General features: G+C 40.6%; 1 protein-coding gene across 1 annotated transcript in view; it reads left to right on the forward strand.

Annotated features, from left to right (window-relative positions):
* The window catches only part of SYT6 (synaptotagmin 6), a 208,419-nt gene that overhangs the window by 23,847 nt on the left and 166,903 nt on the right, over nucleotides 1-17,669 (forward strand). Inside the window, exon 2 of the mRNA XM_040337447.1 lies at nucleotides 13,686-14,241. Coding sequence (XP_040193381.1) covers nucleotides 13,686-14,241 — 556 coding nt within the window. The remainder of the gene's footprint in view (nucleotides 1-13,685; nucleotides 14,242-17,669) is intronic.

Genomic DNA, 17,669 nt, shown 5'->3' on the forward strand with positions numbered 1-17,669 from the left:
AAGGTCAACAGACCCCCATTTAGACATAGAAGTTAGGATCTAATCGTATCAAAAACTGTGTAGACACTGAATGTGTAAGAAAATCAATAAGTAATATCCATATACTCCTCCATGTCTTCTTGTCAACCTGTTTCGTAATTTCAATATCTTCCTCAGGACATTTTGGGTAGGTGCTTGTAAATCCTGAGAGCGATTGAGGGTGACACAACATAAAGTCAATCCCTCCCACCGAATGGGTGAAAAAAGTGAACCAATTTTGTGACCCTTAAGTTGGGGAGGAGAGAATCTTGCCTCCAATATAACCAAGGACACCGATAATTCCATTGGTAGTTCAGTCAAAATAGACTATTGAGAGGAGGAAATGGCTGTGTATAAGATATCTTGTCATGAATGATGATATCAAAAATGTGATTCATATAGCCACCCTTAAACAGCAGGGATATACGAGAAATATATCCACTCATATGAGCTTCAAAGCATCAGCTTGATGTATGCACAACGCCTTGTTTAAAGGTATAAACAAGTTCCTCATGTTTGGGGAGAGGAACCGGCGAAGATACCCGCACCAGTCATCCGCTCCACAGGAGGCACCCTCTATTTCCTGTGTTCTTTCTTGGCTGTGGCTTTACTTAAGCCTATTCAGTTCATTGGCCTTCCCTATGCTTTCCTGAAAACAGCTTCCAATTTACGGACACAATGGCTGCTCTGTCACCACCCCCCTTATAATGATGAGCCTGGTTTAATCAGAAGCCTCATTATTGCCCCTTCAAAGCTTGCTGACCTCAGTTCAAAGACCAAAGGTTCCCAGTCTCCTCCTAGCTGTTAGTATGCACTGGGAGCACACTTTTTGGTGACAATACTGCTCTTCCCTAGAGAAACGCTCTAAGGACCCCAAGAGCAAGAAGTGCACATCCAGGCTAATACTGGGCCAGTGTATGCGTACAATAAAATTTTAGGATTTGAAATGAAAAAAAAAAAAAAGGAATGTTTATCTCAATCTTGTATTGTGGGCTTACCACCTTTGTTTTATTCTTCTCGTTGTATCCAATTGTTATTGAAAACATCTATTGTGACAGTGTAATATTATAATTCTCAGAGGGTTAAGAAAAAAGAAAACAGTTATGTGACATCCATCCATTCGCTCAAGAATACTTAATTGTACTTTAAACAAAAATCCTTGGATTTGCCATCTGTTTTTAATTTACAGAGGAAATACCAATAAAAGCTTTTAGGTATTTTCTACTTGGATTGTGGTAATTCAATATATCTTTCATGTTACACTGATGCTCTTTCTGTTTTAATGAGAAAAACCCTGACTGAGACATGGTGGATTATTTATCAAATAGAAACCTTGTGAAGTACGTACCATACAGTATGTATACCATTTTACAGTGCTGCACATATTTTTTTTAAATTGCAGTCTACCTGTGCTTTTGCTTTATATTATGTTTTAAAATTAGAGCATTGTGCATAGTGTGTATAGATACACACTCATACACACTATATACACTCACAATTTATATATATATATATATATATATATATATATATATATATATATATAGTACTGTTCAAAAGTATTAGACAAATGTAAAGAAATGCTGTAAAGTAAGAATGTTTTCACAAATATATATTTTAATTGATTATTTTTATCAATTTACAAAATACAAAGTGAGTAAACAGTAGAAAAATCAAAAAAAAAAAAAAAAAAAAAAAACATTTGGTGTGACTAACCTTTGGCTTCAAAACAGACTCAGTTCTTACACTTGCACACTTTGTACACTTGCACAAAGTCAGGGATTTTGTAGGATTAAAATCAGGTGCATGGTTAACTAATTATACCAAGAAGGTGCTAATGATTATCAATGTCATATGTAGGCTAAAACACAGTCATTAACTGAAACAGATACAGCTGTGTAGGAAGCCTCAAACTGGGTGAGCCAAACTCTGCTACTAAGTTGAGGTTGTGGTAGACAGTTTCATGTCACAGGTTATGACCTGTGACATGAAACTGTCTACCACAACCTCAACTTAGTAGCAGAGTTTGGCTCACCCAGTTTGAGGCTTCCTACACAGCTGTATCTGTTTCAGTTAATGACTGTGTTTTAGCCTACATATGACATACACCATGGCAAGACAGCAACAAGACACAAGGTAGTTATACTGTTTCAGAAGGGTCTGTCCCAGGAAAAGATTTCAATGCAGACTTGGGTTTCATGATGTGATATTCAAGCTCTTTTGAAGAAGCACAAGGAAACAATAAGGACTGTAAACGCAGTGGTCGGCCAAGGAAACTTAGTGTAGAAGATGAAAGACGTATTATGTTTACTTCCTATCAACATCAGAAGCTATCCAGAGGTGCCATCACCACAGAACTGGTGGAAACCAGTGGGACCCAGGCACATCCATCTACTGTCTGGAAACGTCTGGCCAGAAATGGTCTTCACTTCATGGAAGAATTTCAGCCAAAAAGCCATACCTCCGACATGGAAACAGGGAGGTATGGCTTTGACATATTTGACTGTAGCAGGAGGATGTTTGTTCGCTGAAGGGCTAGAAAGCCGTAAAATATTGAGTGTCTGCAGGCAAGAGTGTAGCATGAAGGTTCCTTGCAAATTTGGAGCTGCTTTTTGCAAATGGATTTTGAGCTTTGGTCAGGACCAATGGTGTCCTCAATCCTGAGAAATACAGGCAGATACTTATCCATCATGACATAACATCAGGGAGGTGCGTGATTGGGCCCCAAATTTATTCTGCAGCAGGTCAATGACCCAAAGCATACAGCCAATGTCATTAAGAACTATCTTTGGCGAAATGAAGAACAAGGAGTCCTGGAAATGATGGCCTGGCCCCCACAGAGCCTTGATCTCTCCATCACAGAGTCTGTTTGAGATCACATGAAGAGACAAAAGGATATAAGGCAGCCTATATTCACAGAAGATCTGTGGTTAGTTTTCCAAGATTTTTGAAACAACCTACCTGCTGAGCTCCTTCAAAAACTGTGTGAAAGTGTACTTGGAAGAATTGATGAGAATTTGAAGGCAAAGAGAAACAGTATTGTAACCTTGGGACTGAGTACAGAACACCACCCTTCTACTTATTTATATGACATAAGGAGGAGTTGTCTGTAGTCCGCAGAGAGAGCTAGGAACAATGCTTACTGATAAAGTGTTACAGATGCAGAGTGTAAAACAATTTAGAAACTTGCTGGATTTCTGGCAGGATTAAAAGGTATTGTTTTTGCACTTACAGTATCATAGAGCAGGGGTCAGCAAACTTTTTCCACTTAAGGGCCGGATTCAATGTATGTGAATGCATGGAGTGCCCCATTCACCTGCTAATAAATAAAAATAATCCTAACATAGTAATAATAACAGTGTACTCCCTTGGTGCTCTGGCATTGGTGCTGAGTCTCCCACCCCCCCTCCTTCCCTGCAGTGTTTCGTATGTTCGACTAATACTCACCCTCTTCATTGCTTTTATGCAGTTCCAGCATGTCTCCGGACCCTTTCCTTGTGACACCCAGCCACCAATGCTGGCATTATAAATTGAAAACTGCCTTGCTGCACATTAAGATGGTGATTCTGCCCACTAAATTCACAAAATCTTGGATGTTTAGTCTCATAGTGTCTCCTGAGGTTGAATTCCTTGTTCACAGCAACACCTGCATGGCAAATTAGGCATGTTGGCTCGCCGAGGTGTTATGTGAAAAAGTATTTTTCTGCCCAAATGTCTTGGAACACTCGCCATTCAGCATCCACCTTTCTGCAATTTTCTGAAGAAAAAAGAGAATGTACCAATAACTATAATATAACTATTATTACAATGATTTAACTCATAGCTAGAATTTTACTAATTGTCTCTAGCAATAGTAAGGTATGTGTTGGGATTATACTGATACTGGCTTGTACCAAGTGGCTGAGGATGACCTGATCGTGACAGACATGTGCAATTCGTTTAGTTCCGAATTAGTTTTTTAACAGATTTAAACAAATGCGTTAATTCAGAAATATAAGAATTTTCATATTTTCCTTATCTTACAGAATATTCGGAAATAAAAGCTTCATAGTTTATTTAACAGACCATAATGGAACAAATAGGATATGTCCAGTGAGAGGGTATACATACATTTTAGGGAAGTAATGTATTATCTACATTCCTGTTTTGTTTCTTTTTTTATGCAAAGTACAAAAACACTACTTATTAACTCCATCCTCTACTTTTTTTAACTAGGTTTCCTTTTAATCCATTTTTGTCAATAATATTTTTACCATTGATGAGTTTTAAGCTTCACTGGTTCCCAAGTTGTAAGAACAAATTTTAGTCATAATAATAATAATCATAATGTTAATAAAAACTTTGGTCTGCTTCATTATAATTATTATGACTATATAGCAAATGTTACAGCACAAAAAAGCACCCCTCTCCCATCGCATTCTATTTTCCATTGACAAAAAAGGTGGTTATCCAAGTGCCAGCAAACAGAGGTTGCATTTGGCCCCTTTTGCAACTTGGTTTTGGGTGCCAGGAAACTTTGTCTTTGCTAGAGTACATTGATTTTAGTGCAAACGTTTGAGCAATGATTTTGGAGGTAAATCTCTGTAATTGTGTAAAGCACCAAATATATTCGTCATGAGGAAATACAGTTACCTTCATTTACATACATGATCGAAAACAGTACACAGAAACATGCTACTAAATGGAGTTGGGTAAGCTTAGAAAAAGCTAAGCTAAGAATTTACTCTCTCTTGAGAAGAGGTCATTAGGGCATTTGATCACCATGTATAACTACATAGGTGATCCATATAGTAAACTTGGTGTAGAATTATTCACCTTCAGGTCATTATAGAGGACAAGGGAACACTCTTTATGTCTGGAAGAAAATAGATTTAACCTTCACATAGGCTTTTTCACAGTAAGAGCTCTGAAAATATGGAATACACACCCTCAAGAACTAGTGCTGGTCAACTCAATACCTTATTTTAAAAAGGGGGAGCTGGATGCATTCCTAAATGCACAAAATATACCTGGATACTAACATTTAAAGGTAATAACACATATTTGGTCCTCAGAATATCTGATTGCCTCCTCTGGACCAACTGTGGGTAAAGGATTGTGTATATGGAGGTTTTCTTTTCGTTTTTTCTTTTCTTTTCTCTGTTTGGTGAACTAGATGGACTTGTTATACATTATCCTTTTTATTAATTAAAAATATAACAAAAGTAATGCCCACTCATAACCGCTAAAGCATGGGAAACAAAAAAAGTACAACATGTAGGTAGTAAAAACTAAACAAACTGGTTTAACTAAACTGGGAATAAATCTAGGCAGATTTGGTAAAGTGGATAACCAACCATTGCCTGCACCTGCCACAAGCATGTTCTGGATGCCAACACCAACTGATTAGGCACGTTGTATGCATATGGGCAGCAACTGTGAAACTGCTTTTATACAACCCCCTCTCTGTGCAACAAAATTGATTATTTTTTCAGAGTATAGTAATGGAATATTAATGCTTCTCCTTATTTTGCATAAATTCACTTCCACTCTTCTCTGAAACTGTCTGTTGTAATCAAGGGCATAGTGCTTTAAGTGCCCATGTGGCTGGAGATATTTCTGATTAAACCGCCCCCCCCCTTCCATGGTCTGCCACCCCACTTTTCTGCACTATATGGTTTAAAAGCTCATTTTTGGTACCTAGGGTGCCAGAAACAATGGTGTTTACCTACCTAATCCCTCGTTCCCGTAGGCCCCTCCTTCCATAACTGGTCTTCCAAAGTCTGTTCTCTAAAGTGCTTTAGCTGTCAGTCATAGCTCTAAAATACCCAAGTACAATGTATGACCAGTAGCCCTTCATTATTTTAAGGACACCAATGACCCACCCACTACACAGAGCCTCAAGAGAAGGTTTGAGTACTAGCTGCTGTGGGAGCGAAGGATTTTTCCTGGAACCTTATTTTAATGAATGCAAAACTGGATGAAAAAGTGATTATTTTATATCTGCTCGGAGTTCAGCCTTTTCATCACTATGATCTGTAAGAAAAGCATTTTGGCAACACTTGGGTTGATTTACCAAAACTGAAGAGTGTAAAATTTGGTGAAGCTGTGCATGGTGGCCAATCAGCTTCTAATTTCTGCTTGTTCAGTTAAGATTTGGCAAAAAAATTGAATCTGATTGGTTTCTATGCAGAGTTGCATCAGATTTTGTACTCTCCAGTTTTATTAACTCAACCCCTAAGTTTTCTCTAATTGCTACGTAGGGCATGACTATTAGCTTATGCTACAATTTCAGAAGTCATGTTGCCTTTGGGTAATCTATATTAAATTAGTCCCACATCATATTGCATGACATTTAAATGTAACATTGCTTAATCCTGAAAGAAGTCACTAACACCTTCTTAGAACATTTCATGTGTTTTTTGGACCTTTTTGCAGGTTTTTAAACACAATGATTTTGGCTTCATCTATAGCCTGATGCCGCGTACACACGATCATTTTTCGGCATGAAAAAAAAACATAGTTTTTCAGCATGTCGAAAAAACTATGTTTTTCCAACTTCATCATTAAAAACGACGTTGCCCACACACCATCATTTTTAAAAAATGATGAACAAAGCGTGGTGACGTACAACATGGCACTCTAAAAGGGAAGTTCTATTCGCCTTTGGGCTGCTTTAGCTGAACCCGTGTTATTAACCACTTCAATACCGGGCTTTAAAACCCACCTCCTTCCCGGGCCTATTCTGGCACTTCTTTCCTACATGTACAAATCCTCATTCTTTTGCTAGAAAATTACTCAGAACCCCCAAACATTATATATGTTTTTTTAGCAGACACCCTAGGGAATAAAATGGCGGTCATTGCAACTTTTTATCTTGCACCGTATTTGCGCAATAATTTTTTAAACGGCTTTTTTTTGTAAAAAAAATGGTTTCATAAATTAAAAAATAACAAAACAGTAACGTTAACCCAATTTTTTGGTAAAATATGAAAGATGATGTTACGCCGAGTAACTAGATACCTAACATGTCACGCTTTAAAATTGCGTACACTCATGGAATGGCGCCAAACTTCGTTACTTTAAAATCTCCATAGGCGACACTTTAAAATTTTTACAGGTTGCCAGTTTAGAGTTACAGAGGAGGTCTAGTGCTAGAATTGTTGCACACGCTCTAACGCACGCGGCGACACCTCACATGTGTGGTTTGAACGACGTTTACATACGTGGGCGGGACTTGCGTGTGCGTACGCTTCTGAGCGCGAGCTACCGGGGACAGGGGCATTTTAATTTTTTTATTATTATTTTTTCTTTTTTATTTGACTTATTTCTTTATTTTTTACACTTTTTTTTACACTTTTTTTTTTTTCAATCGCTTTTATTCCTATTACAAGGAATGTAAACATCCCTTGTAATAGGAATGTGTGTGACAGGTCCTCTTTAAGGAGAGATGCGGGGTCAATAAGACCCCACATCTCTCCTGCAGGCTGGAAAGAATGAGATCGTGAAAAAAAAATTCACAGATCTCATTCAAACTAGCCGCAATTGCGGTTTGTTTACTTACGGGGACCCGGGCGTGACGTCATCACATCGCGCCCGGGCCTCCGACGGTCATAGAGATGACTGGTGACCAGATCGTCACCAGTCTTCTCTATGGCAAACATCTGGCGGACGGCGATCATCTCTCCGGGCCCCCGGTGGGACGGGAGAGCCCGGAGAAGCACCGGATGGCGGCGGGAGGGGGGGGATGTCCCCTCCCGCCGCCTGTAAGAACGATCTAGCGGCGGAACCGCCGCTATGATCGTTCTTACGGTGCGCAGGATCGCCGCCGCTAAAAAATGATATCTCAATGATGCCTCCGGGTGCAGGCATCATTGAGATATCCCCCCCGCAAAGCCCATCACGTCATATGACGTCCACCCAGGATAACAGGTCCCCGTTTTGGACGTCATATGACGGCGTGCGGGTGTCAAGTGGTTAAAAGACGATTTGCGCTTTTCTGTCTGTTACAGCGTGATGAATGTGCTTACTCCAATATGAATGGTAGTTTTACCAGAATGAGCGCTCCCGTCTCATAACTTGCTTCTGAGCATGCGCGGGTTTAAAACATCGTTTTAGTCCACACGATCATTTTTTACAACCCGAAAAACAAATTTTTTAAAAACGACGTTAAAAAATGCAGCATGTTCAAATTTTTTTTTGTTTGTTTTTCAGAAGCCGAAAAATGATGTGTAGCCCACACACGATCATTTTAAATGACGTTTTTAAAAACGTTGTTTTTTTTTCATGCCGAAAAATGGTCGTGTGTATGCCACATGATACTTTGCATAAATGGTCATGTACATGAAACCTTTTCATCACCAGAATGACTGCTCTTTGGGTCTATGTTTAAAAATATATTTACGTTTTTTTTCCTTTGTACAACTTTGCTTGGAATAACTGTTTAGGTTATAATATAATACTGCACATTTGTTTAGGAAGAGGGTTTAAAAAAGGCAATGGTTCTCTTGCAACAAACATTTTATTATATCTTTCACAATTGCAGTTCCACTTTATTTCTTACCACTTTTTATGCCTAAGGCCTCGTACACACGACCGTTTTCCTCAACAAATCCATCAAGAAAAATGCTGGCAGAGCTTTTTTGCCAAGAAAAACGGTCGGGTGTATGTTTTTCTTCGAGAAAACTGTTGTGGATCTCGGCGAGAAATCTCGTCAGGAGTCTCAATTTCCTTGTCGTGTTTCTCGTCGGGCTGGTTTACGACGAGAAACACGTTTGTGTGTATGCTTAGAAACCCGCGCATGCTCAGAATAAAGTATGAGACGGAAGCACACCTTCAGTAAAAGTAGCGTTCGTAATGGAGATAACACATTCGTCACGCTGTAACAGACTGAAAAACGCAAATTGTCTCTCACCAAACTTTTACTTAACACGCAGTAACATGATATTAGCAAAAGCAGCTTCAAGGGTTGTGCCAGTGGAATCGAACTTCACCTTTATAGTGCCGTTGTACGTGTGGTACGTCACCGCGTTTGAGAACGACGAGATTTTGTCTTGACAGTGTGTATGCAAAGAAAGCTTGACAAGATTCTCGACAAGCCTGACAAGAACCTCGTCGAGGAAAACGACGTTTCATTTACGACGAGATTCTCGGTCATGTGTACAAGGCCTAATTCTGTAGCAGGATCACGGCTAGGTTTTGTGCCCAATTAATAAATAACCAATAGTAGACCGACAGAAGAGGCTTGCATTATTTATATTTTCTATAAAATGCTTGCAGGATGGCAAGATTTTTCTCAGTGGCAGGACATTTTATTTGTCCATGCATTGTGCCTGGAATATCAATTAATCCTATTATGTGATTCAGCCACTACTGTAGGTTCAATTATTATGGAAACTACAGCAGGATCAAACTAGTGTCTAGAAAAAAAATTAGTTTTACAAATGGTTGTGGAACGAATCATTTGAGTTTCCATTATTTCTTATGGGGAAATTTGCTTTGATATACAAGTACTTTTGGATTACAAGCATGTTTCTGGAACAAAAAAGGTTTTACTGCACTTGTAATTCTTGCACAGACGTTGTTTTTTTTTTTATGCACTGTAAACATGACAGCATATGTAATAACAGAAATAATCCTTGTTGCATAGTTGTGGTGGTCAGGTAGAAGATAAAGTTTGATCTGCTTATATTTTTTCTTGGAGGAGCAGGCAATCCTTGGCGGACTGCATTTGCAAGCAGACTGCCCTAGGTATTAACCATGTGATGATAAGCCTCCATGATTGAGACAACTGAAATTAAATGAATGAAAAGGACAGGTCAGCTACAGTAAGACAGAGGAGAACAGGGTTAGATAGTGTTGGATGTCTTCCAGCAGTGCAGTTAAATAAGAGTAATCCATTTCAGTATAGGAGAAGAGCCTGTAAAACTGTGCAAGACTGAATGTAAGGCTGAAGAGTAGTATTAAGCCCAAGAACAAAAATGTAATATATTGCAGATTACACATAGTTTTTTTTTCCCAGATTTTTTGTCTGTTTTTTCCATTGTTTTCACCTGGTGATCTGGCGAGTAAAACACCTTCTGTATTAAAGTGGCTCCTCTCTGGATGAATGAGTACAGGGTCACCTTTGGGCGGCAGCATTGTCAGTCTGGGGGGAGGAGAGTGTTAGATGTACTAGCAGTTTTAAATACACCAGCAAATTGAAGCCAAACTTCAGCTATTACATTATAAGCAGTTACAGCAAACATTTTTTTTTCCTTTTGGGATGAAATGTTTTACATAAAAAAATAAAATCAGATCATTGCAAGAACCCCTGCCAGTGTTTAATGGTTTGTCTTATCTCTGTAAAACATACATTCTGCCGGAGAACTTGTTCTTTTGAAAATGAAAAACAACAGACTTACTGGCTGGATTGCCAGATGAAAAAAGAAGAAAAAAGCGTAAAAAAGATAATGAGTACAGATCACATCAAAGAAATCGTAAGCTGCAATACAGTAAATGTTTGCTTTTGGATTTAATACTGCTATTATTTCATATTATTTGATATAACTCTACAAACGAACGGTATATATATGTGTAGCGCTACCCCTGGAGGAGCCGCTGGTTATAGATTGGGATGGCGTGTTACCTCTATGTGCGTCTAGGGGTAGATAGATGAGAGTAGCAATGATGGAATGTCCAAACAGCAGGTGTCTTTCTTGTGCTTTTTTTCTTGCCCAACACGGCAAACAGTGAGCTTGAGGTAGATAGGTAAAAGATGGATGAGGAGGAGAATTGCAGATTCAGGCCTAACAGCGACGGAAACAATCCTGCTTCCAACGACACTTTAACTTCGTCGCCACTCCAGCCGGAGTGGGTATAGTGTACCTGGACAGGCCTCTCACACTGACCTGGCAGCCAGGGTATCACTCGGATCCTTGAAAAGAAACAAGTCTCTGCCACAGACTTGGTAGGAATGAAATTTAGAGTGGAACCTCTGCCACGGGCCCTTTCTCTAGTATGCAGATAATGAAGTGAATCTTGCTTAGTAGTATTGGTGCCTGAATCCCCCTCAGGTAGTTTTCCTTGCTTTGGGTCACTGACTGACAGGTTGCTGAAATCCAACCTCTCAGTGTCCGGTCACCCTGATCCCTGATGAATTGTCGAGGCCCTGTTAAATTGCCTGCCTCTCTTGGCTCTCCTCAGGCTGACTCCTCACCGAACAGCTATCTCGCTTGGGATCTCTCCTCAGAACTTGGGGACTCAGTCGATCACTGGGGCCCCGCCATAGCTTCAGTTGTTCCGGGCCGTCATGGTCCCGGAACCAAGAACACTGCGTAGCACGTGCTCCCCGGCCTGGTAGAAGTACCCTCCCCCAGCATGCCCCGCGAGAGAAAACCCCTCCTGATTGGCTGCTAGCAAGAGGCGCTCCAGCCTGAACTCCACTGCCGCCACCTGCCGCCCCCTGCCGTCCCGGGGTGGAAAAGCACCTCAGGAACACAGAATGAACCGACAGTACAGCCCAGCTAGAACAGAGGCCCAATTTGCATAAATCACTTGAATGAGAGCTAACTAATTCTCTCATCCCCCTCTAAATTTAGAATAGCACCTGGACTGAAAGTACACAGGCGCTACACACACATATATATTGTGGTAGTATGGTACCCCACCAGTGTCTAAATACAGGATTCTCAACCAGACAGGTTGAAGGGCTCCAGTGTATTTGCTTGTTTGGGAGGAAACTGGCTTTTCAGTTTCCTCATTATTTACAAAAGTCCACTTTGGGACCTGGAGCATGGGGATTTCTTAGAGATCCGGGTGGGATGAAATCCCCAGTCCTGGATCTGGGTTTTGAGACTCAACGGCACACTGATTGTTCAGGTGTGTGTGGGCCTGATATTAGAGTCAGGACCAGCATCCTGGGCTCCACCCTCCCGACGAGTGCCGGTGTGCACTGGGGAAACCAGAGAGTGCTTGTCTGCACAATGGAAGCCAGAAACCCAAGTCTGAGGGTCAGAGCAGTGAGAAGCTGCTATATAAATGGACGGTGTTGCCAATGCAATAGTCTGTAGGAGACAGATGAGAGCCTGAAGTGTAAGGCCTTAGCAGCACTGCTGTATGTATACTAGAGGAGGCTAAAGCCCTGTACACACGATCGGACCTTTGTCTGACGGAATACCATCGGAGGAAAAGATAACATGTTCTCTTTGTAAACTTCAATGGAATTCCTTGAAATATCCGATGGAAAAACTCTGATGGGCATACACATGGTTGGAATTTTCGAAGGAAAAAGTCCACCTGACTTTTTCCATCGGAAATTCCAACTGTGTGTACGAGGCATAACTTTAGGCCCCATTCACACCTGAGCGTTTTGTCGCCTGAAACGCTCCAAAACGCTAGAGAGGAAAAAATACATTATTCTCTATGGAGATGGTTCACATCTCCACTCCAAAACGCCTGACGCCGAACGCCTGAAGCTCAAACAAGTTCCGGACCCTTTTTTGTGGCGCGAATTGGGCGGTTTGGGTGTTTTTGAGTGTTTGTATTTCCCATAGAAAGTAATGGAAACGCTCGATTCAAGCGTCTAGCGCGACAACGAGCGTTTCTACGGGCATTTTGTTGCTTTAATCAATAGAACATTTCACCCAGGCAGAAGATAAAAAAATCTACAAACATAGCAACAAGTGATGAAAAGATGATAATTTTTCCTATTGGCTAAAATAAAAAAAGTACAAAAATGTCGGACGACGCTGTATGCAAACGCGCAAATACGCATGAATACGCGTGACAAAACGCTACGCTCAGGTGTGAATGCAGCCTTACTAGACATCAATCACATGCTTTAAAATGCATAGCAAAAGCTTCATGAGAGATTTTCAGTCATCCCTATTTCAGATAGCAGAAGCAACTTTTTTCCTATCTTTGAACTGAATGAAAGCTATTAATTGCACACCGTTGCTATCACATTCCATTAAAATACATTTTAAATAGAGGAAAATCTTTTAAATTCTACGTTACCCTCCACTGAAGTAATTGATCACCTGGGTAGAAATGTCAAAAATTCAGACAGTCATGAAGATTACAAAAAATCATTTGCATTGCTTTTTTTTGTTGCAAAATCAAAATTTACCCATGCAGCTCTATCCTCATGCTGAGTACTCTTGGACTGAAAATCGACTGTTTCAGCATTGATCGGCACAATTCCGATCTGTGTGAAGCCCTCCTGGTTCGACATAAGCTGATCATGTAATCAGCTGCTGTGGAACAATCCTGCTGGAAAACCTGCCTCAATCACCGGCTTGCAGCCAATCACCTGCAGCTCTGATCAGTGTATTCTGACAGTGGGGAGTCCCCACTGTCAGAATGCAATAGCACAATCCACCTTGATTGTGTGGATCAGGAATCTGTGATTTATTTAAATTTTTTGTTGTTCAGCCTGCTGTTTTTTTGAAAAAATAAATACTATTTAGTCATCGAACTCCTAGAAGATACACTTTCCTACATACATGTATTCATATGACATTTTAAAACAGTGCATAATGAATTGCCACAATGCAGGAAACACATAGTGGAATCATAGTCTCCCTCACAGTTATGATTCGTCAAACAGTTGCAGTTGACACCACAATTGTATTTAGAGCCTTGTTGTTCTGTGTGTCAGCAAAGATGCAGATATACCATAGTAACCTTTTGTATTTCGTTACTTACAGGCACACCTCTTTCAAAAGGCATTTGCCCCGTCAGATGCATGTGTCCAGTGTGGACTTTGGAGACACCTTACAAGTGAGTGAACAGCCAACCAGCATTGGAAGGATAAAACCAGAACTGTACAAACAGAAATCAGTGGATTCAGAAGATGCCAAAAAAGACGACACCAAGACTTGCGGAAAGATCAACTTTACCCTCAAGTATGACTATGAGAATGAAACTCTCATAGTAACAATTCTAAAAGCTTTTGATCTTCCTGCCAAGGACTTCTGTGGAAGCTCTGATCCCTATGTGAAGATTTACCTGCTACCTGACCGAAAGAGAAAATTTCAAACTCGGGTTCACAGAAAAACTCTTAACCCAACATTTGATGAATCATTTAACTTTCCAGTTCCCTACGATGAACTCCCTAGTCGAAAACTTCACCTCAGTGTATTTGATTTTGATAGATTTTCCAGGCATGACATGATAGGGGAAGTCATTTTGGAAAACTTGTTTGAGGAATCAGATTTGTCAAGGGAGTCTTCCCTCTGGAAGGATATTCAATATGCCACCACGGTAAGATGTCTACTTTTTCTAGATGGAAAGTCATTATTCCATATATCAGTTAACCTTGTCTGCAGTAATCCAATTTTTATGGAAATTTGCATTTTAGCCTTTGTGAATAATTATTTTATAATGATCTCCACAGTGCAACAAGAGAGGGAGTGTGCAGTATATTGTTATATATAGCCTTAAATCTAAAGTTTGGATTTTTTTGGGATACAGCACAAAACGTGCTAGTTATGTGTACTGTATTGTATGGTGTGTATTCCATTGCTTTCAAGTGGCTGCTTCTGGTAAAAATCTATCCTGCTGTGCTTCTTTCATAGCCACCAGATGCTACCTATAGCGACTATCTTCCAGCACCGTGAGAGTTAACAGCAGCCACTGCAACTGAAAAAATCTGTTTTGCATACTCCTGCCATCTCTGCCATTCATATTGTTCCTATTACTACTCTTACATGATGCATTGATTTCTGTGAATGGAGAAAGAGCAGTTGAATGACAGAACCTGCACCGCCCATTCAAAAAACATCCACATGCAACTGTCCTTAACAACCGATAAGTCATCAGCTGTCAATGTGCTTCTGCTCCGACAGCTGAATAAAAATGAAAAAAAACATTGCCAGCAAAACAAAAGTAAAAAAAAGGCTTGGGGTCCCCCCAATCCACAGCAGCCCCCTGGGATCTGCTATCGATTTTAAGGGGAACCCCACACCAGAATAAAAAAAATGTGTGGGGTCCCCCCAAAATCGATACTAGACCCTTATGTGAGCATGTTCCCCCTGAACCATACCAGGCTACATGCCCTCAACATAGGGGGGTTGGTGATTTGGGGCAGGGGATTGTGGGGGTCTGCGGTCAGGGGGCTTATTGGAACTTGGAAAAGTCCCCAGATCCTGCCCCCCTTTGTGAATGAGTATGGGGTACAAACCCCTACCCATTCACCAAAAAAAGTGTAAAAATAAATAAAAACAGGATGTTGTTTCTCACAATGCCTTTATTGAAAATATAAAAATGGTGTTCCGCCCCCGGACAATATCTATATATAATATGAACTATCCAATTGCAAGCCAGGCATTCAGCGGTTTTCCTTAGTTGACAGCGGAGTGTTTTTCTTTTTCGGGTCTGGCGGTGGCAGTGGCGTCGTGATTGACAATGGATTTACATCGGGGGACACTATATTTTTATGGATACCAGGCCACATGCCCCCCATGTTGAGGACATGTGGCCTGGTATGTTTCAGAAGGGCGGATGCCCGCTCTCCTCCCCCTCCTTTTCCTGACCTTCTAGGCTGGTATGGATTGGGATGGGACCCAATGTTTTGTTTTTTTTCTATTGCCGGCAATATAAATGTGATTTATATTTAGAAATTTCAGTTTTGCTGCAGTAGGTTCCATCCATGTTACAGATGCACCACTTTACAGGCACTATATTTAAAGGCATTATGCAGGTAAAGGACCAGGCCCCTTTTTGCGATTCGGCACTGCGTCGCTTTAACTGACAATTGTGCGATCGTGCGACGTGACTCCCAAACAGAATTGGCGTCCTTTTTTCCCACAAATAGAGCTTTCTTTTGGTGGTATTTGATCACCTCTGCGGTTTTTATTTTTTGCGCTATAAACAAAAATAGAGCGACAATTTTGAAAAAAATGCAATATTTTTTCTTTTTTGCCATAATAAATATCCCCCAAAAATATATAAAAAAAGTTTTTTTCCCTCAGTTTAGGCCGATACGTATTCTTCTACCTATTTTTGGTAAAAAAAAAACGTTTATCGATTGGTTTGCGCAAAATTTATAGCGTTTACAAAATAGGGGATAGTTTTATTGCATTTTTATTAATATTTTTTTTTTTACTACTAATAGGACATTATGGCGAACACATCAGACAATTTTGACACATTTTTGGGACCATTGTCATTTTCACAGCAAAAAGTGCATTGTTTACTGTGAAAATTACAATTGCAGTTTGGGAGTTAACCACTAGGGGGCGCTGAAGGGGTTAAGTGTGACCTCATATGTGTTTCTAACTGTAGGGGGCTGGGATGGATGTGTGATGCCATTGATCGCCTTTCCCTATATCAGGGAACAGACGATCAATGACAGCGCCACTGTGAAGAAAGGGGAAGGTGTGTTTACACACACCTCTGCCGATTTATCAGCACCTGTGACCGATCGTGAGACTCCGGCAGGGATCAGGTCCGCAGGTCCCGCGGTCACGGAGCTTCAGACCGTGTCGCGGGTGCGTGCCCGCGACCCGCGGCTGGGCATTTAACAATCACGTACAGGTACGTGATTGTTCCCAGCCGTGCCATTCTGCCGACGTATATCGGCGTTAGGCGGTCCTTAAGTGGTTAAAATCACTGCTCCTGTAAAAAATGTATTTTTAAAGGAAAATGTTTGCATTGATACATGTCCCCCAGGGCAGTACTTGGAGCCCCATACCCCTTTTATGGCCAATTACTTGCATATAATCCTTCAAAATGGGGACTTTTGATTTTTCAAGTTCAGGTCCCAAAGACTTTAATAGGGTTCACTGTTCAAGTCAGAAATTTTTCTCTGATCGGAACTTCTGGAGCAAACTGAACAGGGGGGTGTTCGGCCCATCTCTATTAAAGAGCCAGAAGAACAGGACTCAGGGCACTATCTGACAGTTATAAAAAAGGCACCGCAGGGAAGATTTTTAACAGAAACAGCTATCCTTAGGTAATGGGATATACTGTAGACACCAAACACATTAGACATAACTGTGACGGTATTAGAATGATAACCCCGTCAAACATTCCCTTCTTCCATAAAGAACATCACCCAATATTCCACGAGGAGGAACATTCCTGGAATCGCCCCAATAAGCCACACATGAGTCAGCGCTTACTGCTGGAACAAGACAGATTTTAATGGTATAACACACAGCTTATATGTAATTTCCAAAACTGTTACAATGACAAATCTCCGCCCCCTCACACTGGGGCTTCCATACAGATGATAGGCAGACATTTCGGAGCCGACCCTGAAAACACATTTTCTTTAGATAATGACATCAGTGAAGGTAATTACTAGTTGTACAGAATACATTATCTAGACAGCTTGGCCTCGCATAGAAGAGATAATTACCACAATGAAGCAATCAGAATAATTAACATGAGCCACTTCTAAACACAGTAAACAGTAACCACAGGGCTTCTTCACACACACAATAGACCATTTACCCTTTGAAATAGGACTGGCTGAGGAAGGGTCATTACCATATCAAAAGCCTGTTAGCAGAGGGGTGAGTCACACCTGAAATCACCTGTTACACTTAACCCACACACAATATTATTTAGCAGGGAGAATTTAAACTGAAGCATCCTTCACAATAACTAATGTGTTTGGTGCTATATACCCCTACAAAAAAAAAGAAACTTCAGCTTAACCTCTTAGTGCCGGCACCTCCCTGCCC

Source organism: Rana temporaria, chromosome 2 (assembly GCF_905171775.1).
Source record: "Rana temporaria chromosome 2, aRanTem1.1, whole genome shotgun sequence".
Classification (NCBI taxonomy): domain Eukaryota; kingdom Metazoa; phylum Chordata; class Amphibia; order Anura; family Ranidae; genus Rana; species Rana temporaria.